Source organism: Cinclus cinclus, chromosome 3, assembly GCF_963662255.1.
Source record: "Cinclus cinclus chromosome 3, bCinCin1.1, whole genome shotgun sequence".
In the NCBI taxonomy this organism is placed as follows: Eukaryota; Metazoa; Chordata; class Aves; order Passeriformes; family Cinclidae; genus Cinclus; species Cinclus cinclus.
This window is the reverse complement of record NC_085048.1, coordinates 97,387,195-97,409,859: the sequence shown is the minus strand read 5'-3', so window position 1 is coordinate 97,409,859 and position 22,665 is coordinate 97,387,195. Positions and strand designations below refer to the sequence as shown.

General features: G+C 38.0%; 1 protein-coding gene across 3 annotated transcripts in view; it reads right to left on the bottom strand.

Annotated features, from left to right (window-relative positions):
• Positions 1-1,679: 1,679 nt before the first annotated feature.
• Positions 1,680-22,665, bottom strand: part of MSH2 (mutS homolog 2) — a 44,489-nt gene continuing 23,503 nt past the window's right edge. For 2 of the 3 annotated variants that reach the window (XM_062489362.1, XM_062489363.1), the window contains 10 exons: positions 22,010-22,209; positions 16,903-17,012; positions 14,776-14,899; positions 13,601-13,751; positions 11,258-11,355; positions 9,992-10,237; positions 8,325-8,529; positions 7,683-7,930; positions 4,132-4,304; positions 1,680-2,086 (listed from right to left, as the gene is read on the bottom strand). In XM_062489362.1, the coding sequence (XP_062345346.1) occupies positions 1,916-2,086; positions 4,132-4,304; positions 7,683-7,930; positions 8,325-8,529; positions 9,992-10,237; positions 11,258-11,355; positions 13,601-13,751; positions 14,776-14,899; positions 16,903-17,012; positions 22,010-22,209 (1,726 nt within the window). In that variant the 3' untranslated portion in view covers positions 1,680-1,915. Of the gene's footprint in view, positions 2,087-4,131; positions 4,305-7,682; positions 7,931-8,324; positions 8,530-9,991; positions 10,238-11,257; positions 11,356-13,600; positions 13,752-14,775; positions 14,900-16,902; positions 17,013-22,009; positions 22,210-22,665 lie in introns of those variants that run through there. The other variant, XM_062489364.1, reaches the window with a different exon arrangement.

Genomic DNA, 22,665 nt, shown 5'->3' with positions numbered 1-22,665 from the left:
ATTGCTACTTTATGCAACAGATTTTTTTCATTCACGCGCTTTTCCAACCATGCATCAACTGTGCTGTTTATAAATGCAAATGTTTTGTCTTTGTAAGCAGAATGCATTTTAAAGGCCAGAAAGGTGTTATGCAGCACCCCAACCTCTCAAGTAAGCCTTTAAGGCTTCTGTTAAGCAGCTCTAGTATGTCCCAGTCCTGGTCTAAGCATTATCCAGCAGCAAACTGAACATCACAGCTCTTTTACGACTACCTAAATGTTTAAATGCAGACCTCTGCAATGCATTAATCCCTGACACAGGGCTATAGCACAGCTTTAACAGCAGCACAGTTGTCCCCAGCACACACCCCTGATGCAACCTCTGAACACAGCAAGAGTTTGCCAATAACATCTGCAGCATGATTTTATTTCTATCATCTCCTGTGAGAAACACCTTTTCCCATTAGTCTTTCAACATTGACAGTTTTAAATATAGGTAGTATTCTTCAATTACAATTTAAAACACTAAATTTCAAGGAGAAAATAAACTTGTACCAGCATGCTTTCAAATTGTCTCAACGAGAGAAACACATCAGATAAAAATCAATCTATTCTTACTTTGCAGACAGCCTTCACTAATCATGGCCAGCTCAGATGTTCCAGTTAAAATATAACTTCACCCCAGCCTCTGCTTACATTACAAAACCACAACTCAGGCAGGAAGAGTGTAGAATATTTGACTCAAGCATTACCATTCACAAAGCAAACAAAAAAAAATCCCTTGCACCTACCCACTTCACCCCCCCTCCCCTCCGAGCCCTGTGCAGGTACACATGCAAAAACATTCTGACAAACCACAGAAATATCTGGTTAGAAAAGACCGAAGACTATGGAGTCCAATCATTTACCCAGCACAGCCAAGGCCACCACTGCACCGTGTTCCCTGAGTGCCACATCTACAAGTATTGCCAACACCTCCAGGGTGGTGATTCTGAAACTTCTCTGGGTGACTCGTTCCATGGTTCGACAACCCTTTTGGTGAAGAAATTTTTCCTAATACCCAATCTAAAACTCCTCTGTTGCAATTTGAGGCTGTTTCTTCTTGTCCTATCACTTGTTATTTGGAAGAAGAGACCAATCCCCACCTGGCTACACCCTCCTTCCAGGGAGCTGAAGAGAGTGATAAGGTCTCCTCTAAACCTCCTTTGGTCCAGGCTGGGAGCCTGGACCCAGCTCCCTCAGCTGCTCCTCAGACTTGTGCCCCAGAGCCTTCCCCAGCTCCACTGCCCTTCTCTGGAGACTCTCCAGCACCTCAATGCCTTTCCTATAGTGAGGTCCCCAGAACTGGACACAGCACTTGAGGTGTGGCCTCACCAGTGCCAAGTACATAGGGACAATCACAGCCCTGGATCTGCTGGCCCCACAGGCTAATACAGACCAGGATACCATTTGCCTTCTTTGGCTAACTGGACACACTTAGATGTTTCTTTTTCTAGTGGAGCACTAACACAGCATTACTAAATCTTCAGTGAATTAATTAATGTAATTGCATCACACAAAAAAGTATCATGGTCTAGGACAAAGATTCACTGTACACACCGCTGCTTTCCAAAGCTCTGGAACTGTCTGACACCTCAACTATTAGACTTTCTAGCACACTTCTAGTTAAGTATTACACATTTTGTTTGTGCAGTCAGTAACTCTCAATATAAAAAAACATTTTATTGGAAACTTCTAAAAGGATAAAACGATCCCAACTAAAGCAGGAAACTGACACATAATGTGCTCAGAATTTTTTACAAAATAATTACAATCCAAGAAAAAATGCCTACATAAATCAGTACAAGTATAATAAAGTATAAAAGCTACAAGACAAGAAAATTATAGTTCTTTCGATACAAAATATGCCTCAAGACTGTATCCTGTTCTTGTGCATTTCACAATGCAACTTTCGTTCGAGAAATTATTTCATTCACAAAACTGTTGTTCTTTGCCAGAACATCATTTCTCAGCTGTTTCAACTTGACTTTGATGTCTTCTTCTGACATATCTGTCAGGGGCAATGCTTTCACTTGACAAAGAAAATCCTGAATTATCTTTTCACCTTCCTGAAATGGAGAGAAGGAAAAGTAAACAGAAAAGATGTTTAGATTGCAAGCAGGAATTTTCCAAATTCCCTACAGATACAAAATATTGTTCATCAGCAGAAACTCGGTGCAGGCAAAAATCATGGTTATTTTTGTCCTTGCTATCAAGTTCTGAACACCAGAACAAACCACTTATGCCAGTACCAGAAGTTCATTTTCAATGCATGAGCAAAAAGCACCAGTTGATCAGCATAAATACAGTATTTAACATTATGATCTCCTGTAAGTTTCACATTTAATTCCAGTGTGCAGCCACATGAGGTGAGGACTGCTAGCAGTAACAGCACCACAATGGTCGTATTACCCAAACTAGTTACTTTTAGAAGGGACTGTCAATCAAAAGCAATATTTCAATATGCAAAAAGAAAGGACAAATTGTAACCAAGCAACTGCAGACTGGCCGTCACCAAGGAGAACAGATGATAATTAAGCTTTATGCATATGCTTTTACACAAACAGGCGAAGTGGAGCTTCTAAACAATCTGACTTAAATAGCAAGAACAAACATTGCAATGAAAAGTATTCAGAATCCCTGTATTGGAAACAATTGGCCCAGAATGCAGAAGTTGTCTAGTCCTCTGCACTGTAGAATTCCACTGAAAAGTTTACTTAGTTTTCCTCTTATCCTTTAAGACTTTTAAGAGTAGTTTTCAGTGCAGAAGTTTCCAAAAAGCAATAGCACCCTTTTCCCTCTACACATGATGTTAAGAAAGGCAGACAAATTTTCTGGGTGAGACATCTAAAGCTCTGCCTTTCTATTGCCTGAAGGGTTTATGGAATATTATGTATTACTGAAACACCCAAGAATAAAACATGATGCTGTATTTGTCATATGTCTTTGCTGTGTCAATTTAATTTACACCTACTTAGTACCATGCAGCCAGGTCCAACTAATCTAAAAATTCCTTCCACATGATACCTGACAGGAAAGGTAATAGTGGGGCAACTGAGGTAGCTGGAGGTTAAAGCCCTCTGGCAGTAAAAAGCAGAACAAACCAGAGATTGTTCATCTAAAGCATCAGGTCTGATTCCTGAGCCAGGAACAACAAATGCAGTTGACCTCTGAAACTGAAAATAAAGTATCAGGTAACAGCCTTTGTCTAGAGCAAAGGCTTTTAAAATGTAGGAAGTATTTTGGATGTGGACTAACATTTCAAGGCCTCTGAACACTGGAGTAGTACTGAGGTTGCCAGAAGGCAATGCATGTGGTACAAGGCTGACTGGTACTGACGTGTACACTGGTACATGTGGAGTTTCAGGCTGACTGCTGGGACACAGAACTAAGCTCTGGAAGCAGGTTTGTATGCACGCAGCAAGGAAGACCCAGCTACTGACAAAAACCAACACAAGCCACAAAGCAGCAGCATGTGGATTTCCCAGGAGACTGCCAAAGATGCCACTGTCAGGACTCTTAAATCCAGCAACAAGACAACACAGGACGTTCTGTAAAAGCTTCCTGCAGCCATTGTTTTCCTTCACACTGCCTGCTAATGAAGCTTCTTTAAAGCAAGCTTGTTTTATGACACCTGTAAATCAGACATTCCAGGTACCTGACTGCTGTGTTCTTTGATATGACCAGCTTCTGAGATGTGACAGTTCTGATGGGGCATGGAAGGGCACAAAGGCTGGGTATTGGTATCACCTTTTCTCTGGTGTGAACAGATCAGATCACACTGGGCTCTAAGAACTCAATACCAATAAACACTCAAATAAGGGGGAGCAAAACCAGGTGTGACCCAACTGCAGAGCCAAGAATATCCTACACAAGCTGTATCTTAAATCTATGTTTTTAGATAAAATTCTTGCCTACATTAACTTGAAATTCGCCTAAATAAAACCCACTCCCCTGAACATCTCTTCAGCTCCTAATGAACATCGTAGCCAAGCCATTTCATTATGGAAAAATACATTACAGCATAATTATCTTCATGCTTTGGGGAAATCGGAATCCTTAAATGATTTTGCTTCAGCTATTCAAATTTTTAGAATTATTTCTGATAGCAAACCTCTCTTTCTCTGTATAATTTCTTGGCTGGTGGTTCTCCTTCAGATTCCTTGGACCTGCCAATGTTTTGAAACTCTTCCAGCTCCAAAGCTTTCTCTCTTGCACTTTCTATCACATGTTTTGGGAAAGCTGCCAACTCTGCTACATGTATTCCAAAACTCTGGTCACAAACACCTGGATGCAGAGAAAAAAACCCAACAGTTAAGAATTCTCAGAGGATAATATGGCTACACACAGATTATATGGACATGCTTGTAATATTTGTCTGTTCTGAAGAATTAAGTATGTGACATTATTTGGTTCTCCTCAGCACTTTCTGATTTACCTTTTCTTCTAAAAATGATAACACAATAAAAAATATACTCTTATTTAATTAAGGTGCATTAGAGCAGTAATTGCAGAGGTCCAAAGTGCTTCAAGAAGAAATGAAAACTCTTCAGGCAGTGAGAACTTCCCTCTAGAATGAATTTGTACAATGATTTTTATTAAAGTATTTTGGCACAGTCTGTAGAATATAATAATTTGCATGTTTTTAATAGGTATCTCTGACATTTACTCTGTATCTATATAAATACATATATGTGTGTGTATAGATAAGTATTAAAAATGTTGTAGTCTCAATCATCCTTCTCTTCCTTTGCATCTCTACCACATAATTCCTCAGTCTCCAGTAGTCATCTTTAATTCTATCAAAATCTTTCAACTCTAACTTCACACTCACTTTAATCAATACACTGTTTATAATGTGTTTGAGAAAAGTCCTCATAATTGCTCAGAATACATAAATCATACACAGTCACATTAAACAATGTTCACTTCAGTATCAAAAGCCCTTTGATATAATCTATCAACTCTTATTTGTTTACATTATCATAATTCCATTTTGTCCTCCCACAGATATTACTACATCATTTTAATTGTGGTCTCCAGCAAGGAGTTCAGAATTAATTAATTATACTTGCAAAATGACAGTTGTTTTTTGTTTTTTTTTTTAATTACTCATCTATTAAATAGCGGGTAACCAAAGAATAGGTGAAGAAAAACTTAGCATTTAGACTTTTTCTAATTTATTAACCCTGTAATCTCTCAGGTTCATTAGAGGAAATTAACACATTTAGGCATAAATGAGTCTTCTTGATTTTGCATTAAAAAGACACCTCCCCAGACCCAGATATAACTCAGTTCTCAGCTCAGAGAATCCTGAGCAGAAGCCTGGAGAACAGTACTTCATGTGTCTCCTCTTCTGGTGATTTTGTCACTCTTGAGGCATGAAGACATGGTTGAAAACACTGCATAAAAGTTCCTAGCCAAGCTTTTCAGGTTTAGTTATACATTTCAAATGACACTGAGCTGCCTATACACACATCCTTGATGGAGCAATATAACAATTCCAAAAGGGAAAGGGCACAACACTAAATGCAAAAACTTAAATGGAAGATGAATACCTGATTGGAGACCAGATATTTAAAGATGAAAATTCCATAGTGTTGGATCTCCTCTGACAGAGGTTTAAGCAGATAGATAAAAAATATTGTGCCTCCATGCTCAATAGCACTTCCAAGAAAACGGATGGAACGAAAAAAGACATTGCATGTACAAAGAAAAGATGTGTATGACTAAAAATGGCAAAATTGATTGAAGAAAAATATTAAACTGGGCTTCTATCGTGAATGGCTGAAAAAAATATGGGCTTTAAAAACAAAAGGAGTGGGTTGAAGAAAGAGAACTCGCCCAACTGTCTGGGGAATATTCGGGGGGTTTATTGTATGAGCAGCTGTTCCAAGGGATGTAGAAGGTAAAAGGTTTTGATATAGTATATATTGATTCCCTCCTCAACAAACATGATCAAAATAAGGCACCTAAAGATGGCTTGTTTGCAGATTCTGTACATCACCATCTCCTGCTGCACCAAAACCACTTGGTTTCCATGTACACTTGCAGCAGTTTATGACTATTTTTCTTCAGTTCCAATGTCACACTAAATCACCTTTTAAGCACCAACTTGAGCAACGCATTCAGAGGAACCTTCACTTTGTGGAAGGAGCTCAACATGTGCTGGAAAAGATGGGAAACAGCAGACTAGGAAAGAACAACAGACATCCCCTCTCCACTGGGACTGGCTGGGAACCAGGGCCACAGCAATTTGGAATAACATTCAAGCAAAAACTGGGCATTCCCTAGGAAAGTGCTCCCACAGAACCCATTTCTAAGGAATAAAGATCCCAAAAGACACAGAGTTTAAAGGTACGGGGCTGTGACAGAGCTAATCCACCCAGTTTTGAGTAGACTCCCAGCAAAGCCAGAAGAGAGCAGTACTTCTGCTCCTGCTGTGATTCCTCTTGCTCAGAGCAGTCTCCCAAGCTTTACGGAAAAGTACCCAAAACCTAACTGCAAGATTATAGCCCGAGGGGAACACAAAATCAGAAGTGGTCACACATGTAATCTAATGGCAAGAAATGAAGAAATTCCATGGATTTAAAACCAGAACAGATGAGTAAGAAACAGGCAATTAGTAATGTCACAGGAGTAAAACCAGCAAGGTATTAGATCCAGGATAGCCAGAGTGGTCTACAGTAGCCCTTTTTCTACCCATTCAAGAGCTCTCTTACTCATTCTTTTGTTGCGGAACTCAGAAGAGTTAAATTAAGAGGTATACAGAGCAAGAAGGAATACTCTGCCCACATTTTAAATCAAAATCTCAGCCCAGAAGCTGCCAACCAGACTGAAATGCTCTAGTGAGAACAATCCAAAGTCACTGTAGAATTCAGAACTAAATTAGAATGCCATAAATGGGCACACCTTGCCAGCCACGGTTTTAGCAACAAATACAGGCTCCTACCGAAGGAAGCAAAAACAAATGATGGAGGATATAGAAAAGCAGGAGGAATAGATGAAATTCATGGCTAATTAAAAATTGTTTAATTTAATAATGAAAGGAATAACTGGATCCACTGAAAGACTTTAAATACACCTAACTGATCTTATACTAACAAAACAGTTGTTTCACTGTGCTGCCATTTGCTAAAAATTACCAATATGATTTTTCTTACACCAAAGTACTGGATAAATTAGGCAATGTGTAAGTTTTATTACAATGAAATAGACATTATTAAAAACTGCCAGCACATAAAAGGTGCACTTATTTCTTTTAAAAGAACAGTTCAAGAAATGTAAGTCTCTTCCACCAGAGCAGGTTTAAATGGCTGCTTTAGGAAAACAGAAAACAACCTTCTGGAACTCTTCTCTCTGTCTTTAATAAATAAAAAATAGAGCAACTCAAAAACATCAACTTAACTTGAGTGGCCCAAAATAGCCTAGAAAGCTTGAGAAATAATCAACATCATCTACTGTGTTCACACATGGACAGAGCTGCTCTCACATACACTATGTTCAGAGAAGAATATACATATGTGTATATATATATATATATATATAAAAAATAAACCCCCCAAGCCTGAAGCATGACATGAATTTGGGGGGGGGGGGGGGGAGATTTTTTTCCATGAAGATTTTTCTCTCTCAAGGCAAAATGAAGTTGAGACACAGTCTTACCTTCCTTGACACGATAAAGCATTGTCAGTGTGTCATCACTGGTCAGAGCAGTGACATGGAGGTTATTTACTGTTGGCACTTGTTCAGCAAGAGCTGTGAGTTCATGGAAGTGTGTAGCAAACATGGCAAACCCACAGATTTTGCTGGCAATGTATTCTGAGATAGCCCACGCTAAGCCAAAACCATCGTAGGTAGAAGTTCCTCTTCCCAGCTCATCGATGATTATCAGGGAGTTTTCAGTTGCTGTCCTAAAAACACAAGAACATTTGTTATGAATTGTTCATGCTGCTTGATGGCAGCATGAACTCTGGATATTGGAGTAACACAAGTTATGCTGTGGATGCAGAGCATGGAAGAGGCAAAAGACCCTTTGTGTTTACAAATACAGAGCACATACAGCATCACACAGATCATTCCAAATTAGATTCCTTGTCCCACTTAGACTTTGGCCTCTTGGTAGCAACCCTGTACTGACCACTGGAATAAACAGAATACTTCAAGAACTTATGTACCAGCTAGAAATAACTTGAGAGTCTCCACTAAGATTCCCCACAAAAGAAAAATCTTAAATGCATCTCCCTCACAGTGCCTCCTTCTCCACCAACCCCAAACAACACAATTAAACAAAAGTGCAAGACTTGCCTAAGGATTGAAGCAGTTTCCAGCATTTCAGCCATGAAAGTAGACACTCCTTTCAGCTGGCTGTCTCCTGCTCCCACCCGAGCCAGGATACAATCCACAATGGTTATTTCTGCAGACTCACACGGCACAAAACACCCAATTTGGGCCATGAGAACAATCACGCCTGTCTGTCGGATGTATGTTGATTTTCCCCCCATGTTAGGGCCTAAAGAAGAATTTGTCCGAAAATTACTTTTAAAAGCATCACCTTTTCACAACACAGCAGTTATTTTAAAGGAGAACAGGCTCTAAATTAAAACAAAGAGGGTTTAAACTTATTACTCTCTTGCTTGTTTGTCTTACTGAATGCTCCTCTTTCAAAAGAAATGTGATTACAGAACATTAAGGACTTTCATAAATTTTGGGACTTTTTTCAAAAGTATAAGCAGTCATCTAAAATGTGGTGATACCTAAAACTAATAAGCTTTAAATTAAAAATAATCAGTATTTATTTCTGCTTAACAATTGCCATAATTTGTTTTCACCTCAAACAACTATAAAAAAAGTCTCTGTAAAAATGAAACAGCTTAGTTGCAGACTGGGAACAACCCAATGGGTGACTCAGAATCAGCAAACCCAGATATTAAGCAGTTAATTGTAACTGAAACACAAATGAAAAAAAAAGTATTATCCAGAAAACTGATCATTAAAACCAATTTTACGCTTTCGCTAACCAGAAAAAGAAGCATATTACCATGCATTTATTCAGATTTTCACTTTTTCTTTTTGATTATGTTAGAAGCACTCATTAATCATTCTCTAATTCCAGATCTTTGCTACTCAGAACGTATGTTACGGACATCTGGATGGAAATTAAGATTCAATTAAATCTATAAACACTAAAAATGTTTTCGTGTGTAGTAAAATTATCTTAATTACACCAGAGAAAAGGGTAAAAAAATGGTACAGTCATTGAAACATGTTTTGCATGCAAAATCAACTTTAATACTCTACAAAGAAAACACTAACAAAGAGGCTGCTTAAAATCATGCCTACAAAAATGTGGCTACAGTACAACTGATGCCTAGAGGAATTTTCCGAATCACTTTAGCAGAGTCAGGCTTTCCAGCTCCTGAGGTTGCCTGGCTCGTGGAGTTACATTCACTAAGACCTTACTTTAAGGAAGGACTCATTTCTTATTTTCTACTGTCCTAGCAGCCTCTCTTTTCTTCACAAATGACTCTGTAAATTAGTGATCACCTTCTCCAAACAGTGCACTACAACTAAAATCACAATAACCAATTATATTACTATTAGTTTGGATGATGAGAAATATGCCTGTATGTACAGAAATATGTAGAATATTCACAGTCAAAGGTAACATTTCATGTGAACATTATGGACACTTTTTTAAAAAAATATAATCAATAACAGCAGTAAGTAATAGCTTACAAGTACCCTTCCCTCTTTTCCAGAATTAAATCTGGAAAGATGAGAATTCAGAAATATGAGTAACTCAGTAGCTACTCACCCTCGATGAGAGAAATTGTTTTGACAGAATTTTATTATGTTGCTGATTTGTTTCGCTTCTTGTTGTTTTTTGTTTTTTTTTAAAGACATCATTATTGGAAATACTCGAGACATTTATAAAGTAAATAACAAACAAGAAAGAGAAAAGAAATATTTACCAGTAATAATGTGGAACATCTGCTTGCCCTTCTCAAATGTAATGTCATTGGGGATGAAGGCCACCTCATCCTGCACTTCGATGCAGGGATGCCTGGCACCTTTCAGGACAATCCTGCCTTGTCCCTTCTCCAGAATGACAGGCCGGACGTAAGGCACCGGGGCTCCATTTGACACGTGGGCAAAGCTGACAATGGCATCCAGCTGAGCTATCACATCATTCATGGTCTGAATGGGCTCTGCATAACCTGGGTTACATTCATGAGATACAAATTCACTGCCATTAGCTATTCTGCTGAAAGCCTGAAGCCTATACTGAGTCCATCAAGTTAATTCATCTGTAGTAACAATTTTCTTCAAGAGTAAAGTCACCTCCTGGGAGAGTCTAGGATGCAATCCTGAAGTTTCCATGCCTTGAATACCAAGGACACTTCCTCAGACTAGGAAAAGGAGGAGGTGAGGCAATTTTGATTATTTTCCCTCATGTGGAAATCCAGCATGTTTCTTTCCTGAATAATACGCTGCATTCTGATGCTCATGCAAGCAAAAACACCAGAGACAACACAGCACAGATAGATCAGACACAGCAGCCATCTATGTTTGTGTGAATGATGGGAGGGAGAGGTCTGTCAGATACAGTGCCTGTGACACCAGGCTACATGGCCCAACATCTCCAGTACCAGCTCTTTAAGTTTTGGTTTTCTTCAGTGAAAGGGATGAGGGACTGGAGTCTACAGTCCTAATTCCCCAGTGTCTCTTCTGCTTTTGGTGAAGGATAGTAAAGAATACCCTGTAAACAGGCAGTCTTGGAGCAAAATATATGGAATTAACTTAGGAAACCAAGAATTGTTATTGCCATATAAGTAATGCCTGCTTGATCTTATATCGCGTATCAATGCTTTTAGACCTCAGGTCCCACTCCTTCAGCTCTCTGCTGTCCTTGACCTCTTCTGCAGTTTGGGTGAAGATGCCCAGAGTCAGGGAGGTAGGTAAAGGATAGACATAGCCTTTATGGCCTTATTTTTATTCCAATTATGGGATCAGCATTTCCACACACCTCATCACTGCACATCTGCAGCAATGCCAGGAAAGGGTCTGGGGAGAGAAGACAATATTTCAAACTTTCAACAGCTGTCTGAAAGCCACACCTCACTTTTCACACTAATTTTTTGGGCAATACTACAGTTGGTCTCTGTAAAAGACCCTCAAAGAAACAGCAAGTCCTCCCAGCACTCCAGACTGTGACACATCAACAGTGGCATATTCACCTGAAGCAATATTAATGATTTCCTTAACAATTGCATCTTGAGCCTCTTCATACTCTTCCCTGTTCCTTATATATTCATCATTGATGGCGCTCAGTTTGCTGTGAACAAAACAAGAGTATTTAGAAGCTGTGATGTTCTGCCTTCACCTACAATGCCAAACTTTTGGCCTCCTCATCTGAGTCAATACCAAGTGTCCCCAACTGTTTTAAGAGCAAGCTTCAGCACAAAGACCACAAAGCAACTGACCTACAATTCATCCACACCAAGACAGCCTCAAAATTAATTCCAAGGTTAAGATCACCCGTAAGGGCCAAACCAGAAATTCTAGCATCAACACATGACTCTCCAAAACATCTGTGTTTGTTATAGAGCTGCTATGTGATAAGGACTAGCTCTTAAAACTGAATTTCTGGCTATTCTGCTACATTTTGCTGCTAAGCAACCGTGTAATTAGCCCAGAGTAATACAACAGACTTATCAGATCTGAAGGCATTAACTTCTTTCATTTAGTAAAAACCTAAGTTAATTACCATCACTATGAACACGTTCTGGTCTTCAAACAAAGGTAAGCTGAAATAAACTCAAACTCAAGAGTTTAAACAAGTTTTTATTCTTAAGCTTGTCTCCTGAACAAAGAACAAGAGTCTGCAAGACTGAATATGAAACACACCCAAGTAGTGTGCCCACACCATAGGCAGAAGTCAGTCTTGTGCTTCTAGTACCACCTACAGAAATAACTATAACTTAACTAAGCACAGAGAAGTCTTTTTTATTAGTGATGCATTGGCTGCTTCACTAAGGGAAACTAACAGATGACACAGTGCAGGTTCTAAGTACATCATCTCAGTTACAGAAAAGCCTAACTTCATCATACATTTAGATTCACAACATATTTAGAACCAGAAAAAGATGTTTAACATTTCAGGGAAGTTTTTAAAAAATATCCTCAGTAAATTTTAAAACAAACTGCAAATACAGTTTACACTTTGTTCATTTAAGTAAATTGGTGCAAAATACACCAACATATTGGCTGGTGTGAACCAATATGCTTGCCCTCCTTTTCAAAGATAAGGATTTATAACTATGGAAGTGAGTGATTAACAGAATCCATCACCATCACACCCAGTGGACAAGAAGTTGAACACAAGCCAGCAGTGTGCCCCTGAGGCAGAGAAGGCCAAGCCCATGCTGGCTGCACTAGCTAGAGTGGACCCACAGCATGCTGAAGGAAGTCATTCTTCCCCTCTATTCAGCACTCCCTGAGATGACATCTCTGGTTCTGGGTTTTGTCTTCCCAACACTGAACCTGGAGCAGATGGTCACCAGAAAGAGTTGGGAGCACATGGCACACAAGGACAAGGCTGAGAGAATCTGAGTCAGCCTGGAAGGAAGAGGAAACACTCTCCTTGGAGGTGCAAAGCAAAAGAATGAGATCCCAAGTTTCTGCTAGGAAAGTTCTCATTAGAGCTGATTAGAAAAGTTTTCATAAATAGTAATTCAGCACTGGAACTTGTACCCCACAAGGCTGTGAAGGATACTTAGAGGATGGGCACTTGGACAAAGCCTTGGGCTGCTCCCTCTAAGCTTGAGACAGGATCTAATTTCCAAGGTGCATCTGCTTTGAGTGAGGAAAAAGAAGTAGCCTTCAACCTAAGTTATTACCCAGTTCTGCATATGCAACTTTCTACTTCATTTGCTCTGTGTAAAAACACTGAAGGACAGAGAAGTATCTGATGACTGATGCAACCCTTGCTCCTGCTAAAATGCTCTAAAAGAACTAAAATCCAAAAAAAAAATTACAGACTTTTCAGCTGATCTGTGTCAGAACTGCTGTCCAGACAAGGACACACTGAAACAGCCTCAATGCAACTAGCCTGAAGACCTAAATTTTTTAACAGCTCAAGCAAAAGAGCCATAGAATTGAAGTTCAATATACAGGAATAACAGAAATTAGATAGGATTTGGAACAAAGGGGGGAAAAAAAAGGTAATCACCAAGAAAATTCTGCATGTCACATTTGGTGATTATAAACATAAATAGCTCCTTCCCTATTGCAGCTTGTGTCTGTATAAACACTCACAGTAAAAGCAATTATGATACTTGCTGCAGCTAAAACAGAGAAATTAGCCCAAGTCACAGGACCAAAAATAGATACCAGTTGGCAGCATAAATGGGGAATGCAGCTTTTAACAAACTCTATGCCAGTCCTGTTCAATATTTCAATCTGTGAGCCAATTAAAAAGGTGAAAATTTGTAGGGAATCCAGTTTATCAGCATAATTATAAAGGCACAATTCTATTACTTTCAGAACAGACTTAAAAAATTATCAGTATCATCTCATACCTGTTAGTAAATTTCACACCATTCTTCTGTGTATCAATGATTCCATATTTCGAATTGTTACGGAGAGCTTTTTCCTCCTTACAAGTTACCCTGAAGTGATGTCCAAACTGCGAATTTGTCTCCAGTTTGATACTTTTGCCAGCTTCCAGACCTTTCAGATGAAAAGAAAGAAAAAGAAACCAGCTGTATTATCACAAATTCTGCAGCCTGTGCTACTCCTGCTCACTAACCCTCAACTCCCATGATCTAACTGGATAGACTTGAGTAGACTTATTTCATTCTGTACAGATATGAGAAATACCCAGACAAAACACAAATATATGGATTCATTCTCTTCTTTTACTTTAAGATGCTCTCAACTGCATATTCTAATCAGGCTCACAATTACTGTATTGCTATGAATTCTCCAGGAAGATGAAAAACACAAAAGACACTCTGCATTGCTGCTGTTAGCTCAGCACCTGTACTCTTGTGACCCTTCTACTAACACACAGTTCTGTCACAAGATTTCTCATTCCATCCCTACACAATCTTGGTTTTCCTTCTTCTCATCCAAGGTATCATCTTTATGCTTAAAAAAAAAAAAAATCGAGACAAAAAAAGCAAGCTCTTAAAGGTGTAACCCAAAATAAGTATAGTGTTGCCAATTTTCCTTGCTATATTTGCATTACAAGTTGGTGGCTTTTTCTTAAAGTTGCTCTTTCAATGCCTGATTCATCAGCTGCACATGGAATTTTATGCATAGGATAATCAACCCTTCAGATGTCTCATTTGCTTACAAATTATATTTTGCAAGGAACATCAAGAGAAAACTGAATGGACACTCAGGATAATGCACAGAGGGGGGGAAAGTCTCAGTGCAGGTCCTCAAAGAATGTAAAACAGAATTAGATTTAGCCAAGAGCTTGATGAGTTACAGTTCTGCAAAATGGATTCTGCAACATATGAGATAATTTCTGAAATATTTTGGAATGCTGGTAAAAAAAAATAATAAAGGCCAAGTTACAAACCAAAAAGCCCTGTTTTCAACAGCTTGTACTGTGACAATCAAAGTCCCTCCAACTCAGTAATAAAATGATGCAAACATCCTTTAACTCCTCTATACCAGTTTTCATCACCTGATTGCAAAACATTTTGCAAAGGAGACATGAACCAAAGGCAGTTCTAAACCCTACCTAGTTCTTTGGCTGCATTCTTTAATAAGGATTGCATTTTTTCTTCCAGTTCATTCATCTTCTCTCTTAATTCTGTTAAATTAGGATCAAAAGAAGCCTTGACAAGAAATTCATGATTCTCCACCTAGTGAAAAATAACAAGAAAAAATTTATATGAATATAGGCAATTTAAAAAAAATCATCTCCCTGATCGCACACAGTGAAATTAATTTACTTAATAATTCACTCAATTTTTATATATATGTTGTCATGCAATGTTGTTTGACAGTTGGTGTCTAATTCAACTGCAAAACAAATACATCTCCAATACTTGTTTTCTCAAATAATATACTTCATACAAGTAAAATATACCAATTTAACAGACTCCTTTCTCCTGAAATGGAGATGTCTGCACATTTATTTGCAAACAAATAACTGAGCAGTAGGCAGGGCAAAAAGGGAAGTGAGAGGTAATTAAACTGTCATGTAATCTGTTTGTTCCCCTGGATTTAGGTAGCTAATCAAAACAGAGTGCAAAAGCATGGTGTGTTTCAAAAAAAGAAGCCTTTGGAAACTGAAGTATTTGAAACAGTAATTTCTGCCCCAAAAGAGACTCTAGAGATTTAGGAAGGAACCTACACAGTGTCACTGAAAATCCTACCAATTTCAACCCAGCTCTTGAGTTGAAAAGCAGATATGGTTCCTTCTAAGCTTAACATTTTCAGAGGCAAGGATGAAGCATGTTGTATTTAATCTTTTTTTCTCCCTCTTCCCTGTGCTTACACTGCCAGGTGGCTATGTACCAAAACACCACCAAACTTTGAAGCTGCCCTGACTTGAGGAGGAGGTTGGAGTAGCTGGTTTTTCAAAGGCCCCTTATGATTCTGTGATAAATAGGAATGGAAGTGACAGTTTCTCAACTTTTATTACAGCTAGGTAAATGAATAACCATATCCCACGCTTTTTGAACTTACATGTTTCTTTTTATATTAGAATGGATTATTGACATAATTCAGTTGCTATGACGACCTATCCTTCAATTGCACTCAGAATAGAACTGCGTATTTTATTTGAACTCCCTCAAAATCCAAGAGGAATTTCAAGTCAAAGTTCAAACTCTAGTATTCATAGGGACAAGGTTCATTCTCCTGGTAAAACCAGTGTTGGCTTATCTATAGGCATTTTCCAGTACCTTGAAGGCAGGGAAAAAACCAAATCCAACACGCCAGATTCTATGGGATTTGACTAAAAATAACTGACTTGTTTTTCTGTTTAGAAGGAGAACAAAACATTTTTGAAGTAGAACCTGAAAAGAAATTTGAAGAGCTGGACTCTGAAGGGTGAAGGCTTAAACAGCTGTTAGTTTTAAAGAAAACAGTCCCAGGGCACACAAACTGCATCAACAGATGGTCTGTAACTGGTACAAAGCTATAAATTTCTTCATTACCATACATCACAAATTACAGCAACATGTCAATCAAACAAGTCTTTCCATAAACAGTAAAATGCAGTTGATGGATGCACAACACAATACAAAGAAAGAAAACAGTACTCCTGACTTTGGAGAAAAGTATGCATGTTCAAAATTTTAAATCCACCGCAGTTTTCACAAGTTCCACAAACTGCCCTTACTAAGACATCTGGCACATGTTTAGGTAGTTCTCTTATTTCTACAGTCAGCTGAAACCTTCACTTAGGATAGTCCTAATGCCTGGTTATTAAAAACAAACAAACAAACAAACAACAACAAAAAAGAAACTGAAATACTCCCCAGGTAATAAACACACCCTGGCTACACTCTAGATTTGAGATGCATCGTTGTAACTTTAAAAATACAAAGAAATAGAGAAATGACAGAATTACTTCTCCATTTTTAATACTGATAAGATCTTCAAAAAATAGTTTCAGGTCCACAGCATCAACACACTCAAAGCATTTTCTCACTGGCTAGATAATTTGAGATAGCAGGTGAATGTTCTGTTGAGTACCCTGATATACTAGTAACAGTCTTCATATATTTCACAGCTAAATTATCACCACCTAATTAATATAAATGATCAATTAAATGTAGTGCATATAGAGCAGATTGCAAAGCTCAGTAAGAGACTTTAATTGCTGTGTAAACCCCGCCCACACAATAATTAATACCTTTTCCATGTCCAATGTTGTTTCTATCATCTCCAAAAACTTTGAGAAGTCAGAGGAGATATCAGTAAGAGGTGTTATAAATACAGCCAACAACAACATCTGGTGAGCTCCTGTTATGAACAAAGAAGAAAAATTATCATTCACAAAGCCCCACAAATTTACCAGAATTCACTTGTCTTGGATAAATAACTGTTTAGCTGGTTAATTTTTACCAAGATGGGTTATGACTATTTCACTGAAAAACATGTACCTTTTTCTAAAATTGGCATTATCTCATCTGCATTCTGATTAAGCTTGTACCTATTCTGTCATCTTTGTTCATAACTCAGGGTATTAATTACCTTCCAGTATGAGTAAAACTATAAACAGTATAAAAGCAAACCTGCTATCTGAATGTTACCAATTATTGCACATGAAAAGTTGACATGCCTTCTGCAAAAAATGTAGGTCTTATCATCCACACTCACAGTTTTTAATTCTTCTTAATAAAATATTACCTAATACCAGGAATATTTGGTAATTACAATATGGACATACCAACTGAAGTGTATGTTATCTTCTTTTATTTTCCACAGAAAAAGACCACATATTATAACCAGACCTTTACAGTCACTTCTTTCCATTAGATAGGAAGGCACCAAAATTAACAGAGATACTCTGCAGCACCAAGTCAAACTGCACAGAACATGTATTGGCTGGAACACCAAAAAGCATTGAACAGCAAGAGCAGTTATACAGATATTGCCAAAAATCTTTGTGAAAGAAGTATTTTCTTCAGGTACACATAAGCTACAAATAAGCACCTATATCCAGCAGCCAGCTGTGGAAACATTCTGTCAGTAAATGCATGTTTACATCTTTGCAGCCACTTCAAGTTATGATTTAACCACAGAAAGATTAGCATTATAGACTATATGATTTACAAAAAATGGCTCAAAATGAATCCAATAGTATGAGCTTATACTCACTGAATTATGTACAGAATTATGTTTCTTGCCTCTAATGTTTACAGGCAAGGCTTTGCATACTAACAGAGAAATACAGAATTAAGCTCTGGCTATTCCAGAGCCTCTCAGTTTCTTACCAGGCTAAGAAAAAGTCCTAGTCTTTCCTAAGAAAAAGTGACATAGATATTTATAGAAAAATTGCCACAGAAATTGATAGAAGTCACACAGTGAGGACACAATTACCCAAGTGAATCTCTCCTCTCTCAACATTGTAGTTGAAGAAGGAAGAAAAAGTTTAGTTTGATGCCTTTTTCTCCTGTGCCTTTTTGCTTCCCCAACCCCACAGCCTTTTAAAGTAAAAGCTCTAAACTGACTAATATCTATTAATAGAGAAAAAAATTACATATTGTTGAAAGATTACTGAACTTGCAAAAATGGAGTTTTCTGCCTACTAAAAAATCTTCAAAACCAAGAGATATAGAAAAAAGGTTGTTTTCAAGTCCAAATTTCTTGCTTGGTCTCTTAGTATCTTGGTTCCCTGCTCTAAGAAGTCACATCTAAACCAACCTATAAAATAAAAGTGGTCAATGAAGAAGGAAGAGACTGAAGAGCAGAAAAGGTTTCATGTCCATTCTCAGACTGGGTTTAGCAGTTCCCAGAGCTGCAGCTAATGGAATACAAGGCACACACAATGAAACGATCTTCAGTATTCTTGAATCAATGAAAAATTGTTGTGCTTGGACTTAAAGTAACAATTTTAATTTCTTTTTTTGAAAGGACTAAGTAGGGAAATATGATGCCGTTTCATTATTTAAGCTTGAAGGGTACATCTCAGACAGCATAGGAAGATGCCATAAAAGTTAGAATCCATTGATTTATTAAGTAAATAAAATATGAATGTCAGGTCAAACTAATACACTGCAAAATCTATTTGCACTTTTAATCCAACTTTAAACTCAGTATGCAGCACTTGAAGGAGGTAAAACAGTGGAGTCAGCAAATAATGAGGATTTACAAAAGTTATATGCATATATTTTTCTTAAAACACTTGGCATTACAAGAATATGAGCAAGAAACATCACTGAAAATTCTAAATCAAATTCCAACATGTCTTGCACCTGTATTCATAAACCCATAGAAAAAATACATAGTAAAAAAAAAAAAAAACCTCTTTTGCACCTACTCAACATTATTAGGATGGGAACTAACCACTGAGAGAAAGACTAACAGAGCTATGTACTATCAAAAGAGATGCATATTGATCACAAAGCCCATCTATGGCCCAGTGCAATTTTTAATTTAAACCGTAATTTACTTTCTGAAGCACAGACAAGTGTTTATTACACATGTTAAAGACTTGACTATTAATATGGTTTAAAAATGTTTCCTGGCAATTAAAATAAAACATTAATCTTCAGACTTGAAAGACACAGTTAGTTTGGCAGCAAAATGACACTGCTCTATCCAAGCAAAACAGAAAATCCAGATGACTAAGTGCACCAGTCATTTTGATAGTGCAATGGAAAGTGCAATACAAGGAAAAGAATAATAGAAACTGGGATAAAATATAGTATAGGTTTACTACAGGCAGATAATTTCCATATAGTGCAACATTTCAGTCTGAAATACTGAATGCCTTAGGAAAGGGGACTCTGCAGACCTAATCTGGGCTGTTCTAAAGCATTCAGCATGGTGTCACAGGAGGTGCCAAGGAGCAAGATCTAGGATTTATAGCATGACCAGAGTGCAGATAAAGAAGACATCACCCTCTTGCAAAAGATGAACAGGCTGAAAGGATATCAGTTCCTCCAGGGCTCACAGAAGCATTAATCTTTTTAAGATGTGCGAATTCATATTAATGCACTAAAGAAAGCTGCTTATAAATGTCACTAAAATATACAATATGGAAGATATCAGTAGATTATTGGAATAAGATAAGTCAGAGAAAGAGCAACACCTTGAAAACCCGGCTAATAGAAATGAAGTAAAATGTAACACTGAGTAAGACAACATGTTTATAAATAAATGTGTTTCCACTATGAGTAAGGGAATAATCAGCTGGATATGACAAAGAATGGGAAACAGCCAAGTTTGATCACAACACAGCTGTAACACACCAGTGCAACAGTCTGGGAAAGAACAGGACTGAAACAAGCAGTAAGGGGTATTCAAATCACTGCATACAGTATAGTAAAAATACACCTGAAACCCAGCACACAATTCTTGTATCCTGCATATCTACAGACTTAAAAGAGCGTCTGTTTGAGATGGCAAGGGAAGATGCTTCAGCAGCTTCTTCAAGACAGAAATCTTGTAAGCACCCAAATTTTATGCCCCAGCAGTCTGAGTAATGAACAACTGCTCCCTTTTGCCAGCTGGAGCAAAATGATTTGATGACTCAGTCCTTTCCCATCTTATGGCTAAACCAGAAAAAAAGCCATCTTCACTCATCACCCCCCTCATCAGGTTTCACCATCCATAAAAACAAGGATTAAAAAAAAATAATGCTTCATACTGAGGGAAAGGCAGACACAGCTGATGACTTTGTGGTTGTTCTATATCCCCATAGGTGCTCTATATCCCCACAGCCATTCACAGGCAAGGGAGTTCTGAAACTGGCACATACTCAGAGTTGTCAAAAATCTTCCTTTCCATCCCTTGATGAGCTAAAACATTCTGTACAGTCAGAAACAGAAAAATTACCAGATCCAGTCTGAATCACTCATGTACATTGAAAATTACCAGACCATTCGTGTATTTTGAACAGGTGGTACAAGCACAAAGAAAAAGAAAAATAACACGCCAACTATTTTAAACTATCTTTAATATACTGCTGGTGATTGCCCTACTAAGTCCAACTGATTCATGTGTAGAACAGGAAGAACCTTTTGCAGTCTATTAACTTTTCCATATGGTGAGCTTAGCAGTTTGCCTTACACAGCTTGCTCTTCGAAAAGTCTAAAAATGGCATTGTTTTCCTAACCCAATGGTATGACAGAGCAACTCTGTTGATCCAAATGGCAACAAATATAAAAAGAAGTAAAGACAGGAAGCCAGCATTCTGAACTAACACCCCAGTATAGGATGGGAATCCAAGAGCCCCATGCCAAGGCTAAAAGTAGCAGAGTCTGTTTGGAAAAGCCAAATGGACATGACTGAGGCACCTAAAGAGTAGCACAGCTCTTTAAGAACAAAAACGAGCAAAAGAGTTACATCTATCAGTTCCTTCAGAGTTTCAGATCTTAACTGCTCTTGAAAATAATGCAGACAGTAAAAAAAAAAACTGACTTAAGATGAATAATGTAGAAGTTTCATTACTTGAAGCTGTAATACAGCTACAGCTGTAGTTCAAGAAAATGCAAGACGTTGGGTAGCTTTATTTTCTACTCAAATAGAGGAAAGAATTTTTTGTAACCATACCATTTCAAACAACATTTGTTTTTAAGGCTTTGGTCCTTGCTTTACACAAAGGGAATTTCTAACAAACTTATGGGCTTCTACAAAAATGAGCTTTCTGGTAGGTTAGAGCTGCTAATGCTAAACTGAATCACCCCCTTGTTGTGCTGATTTTATTCTGCATTTTCTTGGTAACACACAGAAAAGGAAAAAAAATAGCAGCTTTTGTACTTTCTAGACTTGCTTATCACAGCATTGTGCTCCCTACTAATGAGGACTGGAAGAAATCCTGCCATGTTCTTGTATCAAATACAGGAGCATGCTGATTAAAAAAACCAAACCATCTAAGTTATACTACTAAAACTGGGGGGATTCTGTGTTTAATTACAACCCGAAGTGGATGATAACACTATTTTATGAATGATATCTTGTTTGCAAGATCACATCACGTGCACGGCTGGTCAGGAATTCCTAGAGACAAGTCTCTGTGTAAGATTCCCACACCATCACCCAACAGTTCAAGCATCCCAGCTACAAACTAATTGGAACACTAATTTTCCTGCAAAGATTTGGCTATGAATATTTTTAAGTATCTGACTGGCATTTTGGAATTTCAGGTCATTTAAAATTCAAATGTGTTTAAGCTTTATTCCTGCAACAAAAGCACACAGGAAGAAAGTAATCTTAGGAAATCTAAGCTCTATTTCTTTGCATCACCAGTATACTACAAGACACTGAGAATAGATGGGGGTAGCATTACTTACCTTCATGCTTTTCTAGTGCTTGTACAACATTAGGCAGTTGATTGATAGCCTGGTACATTCGGTAACAGTCTTGTAAGTTTGCTGCTTGTCTCTGAAATTTCTTTGCCAACCGGTTGAGGTCTGGAAAGCGACGTAACAGATCTTCTTGAAGGCACTGGCGTAACTCTGGATCCATTACAAAAGCTTCAACCAAATTCAATCTACATAAGGAATTCATAACCATGATTAGCATGACATGATCTGTAATTCTTTTATGTCCCCAGTTATCTGAAAGTTTCTATCTGTACCTTCTCTATGGCTGTATCCACTGGCTAACTCCCCTAATAAAAAAACCCAAATGAAAATAGGAGAACACAGGAGCTGAGAAAGCAAGGAGAATTAACCTATGTCAAGCTTCTGTAGTTTTGAACAGTCAGGGTTTCTAATGAACAGCATTGGAGTGCAATCGTTCCAAGTGCAAATACCAACATCTATCCTGTAGGTAAAGCTGACTCAGAATTGAGTTTGAGATTAATCCTTTCCCCACACTATCAAAAAAAGTCTTCAAGAAGTCTATGGAAGAATAGGTATTAGGCAGGAAAAAAACCCCACTGTTGGCAGAGTTTAGCTCCCTGTGGTCAAGGCCAACACGGACACTGCATCTGTGCAAGCCTGGA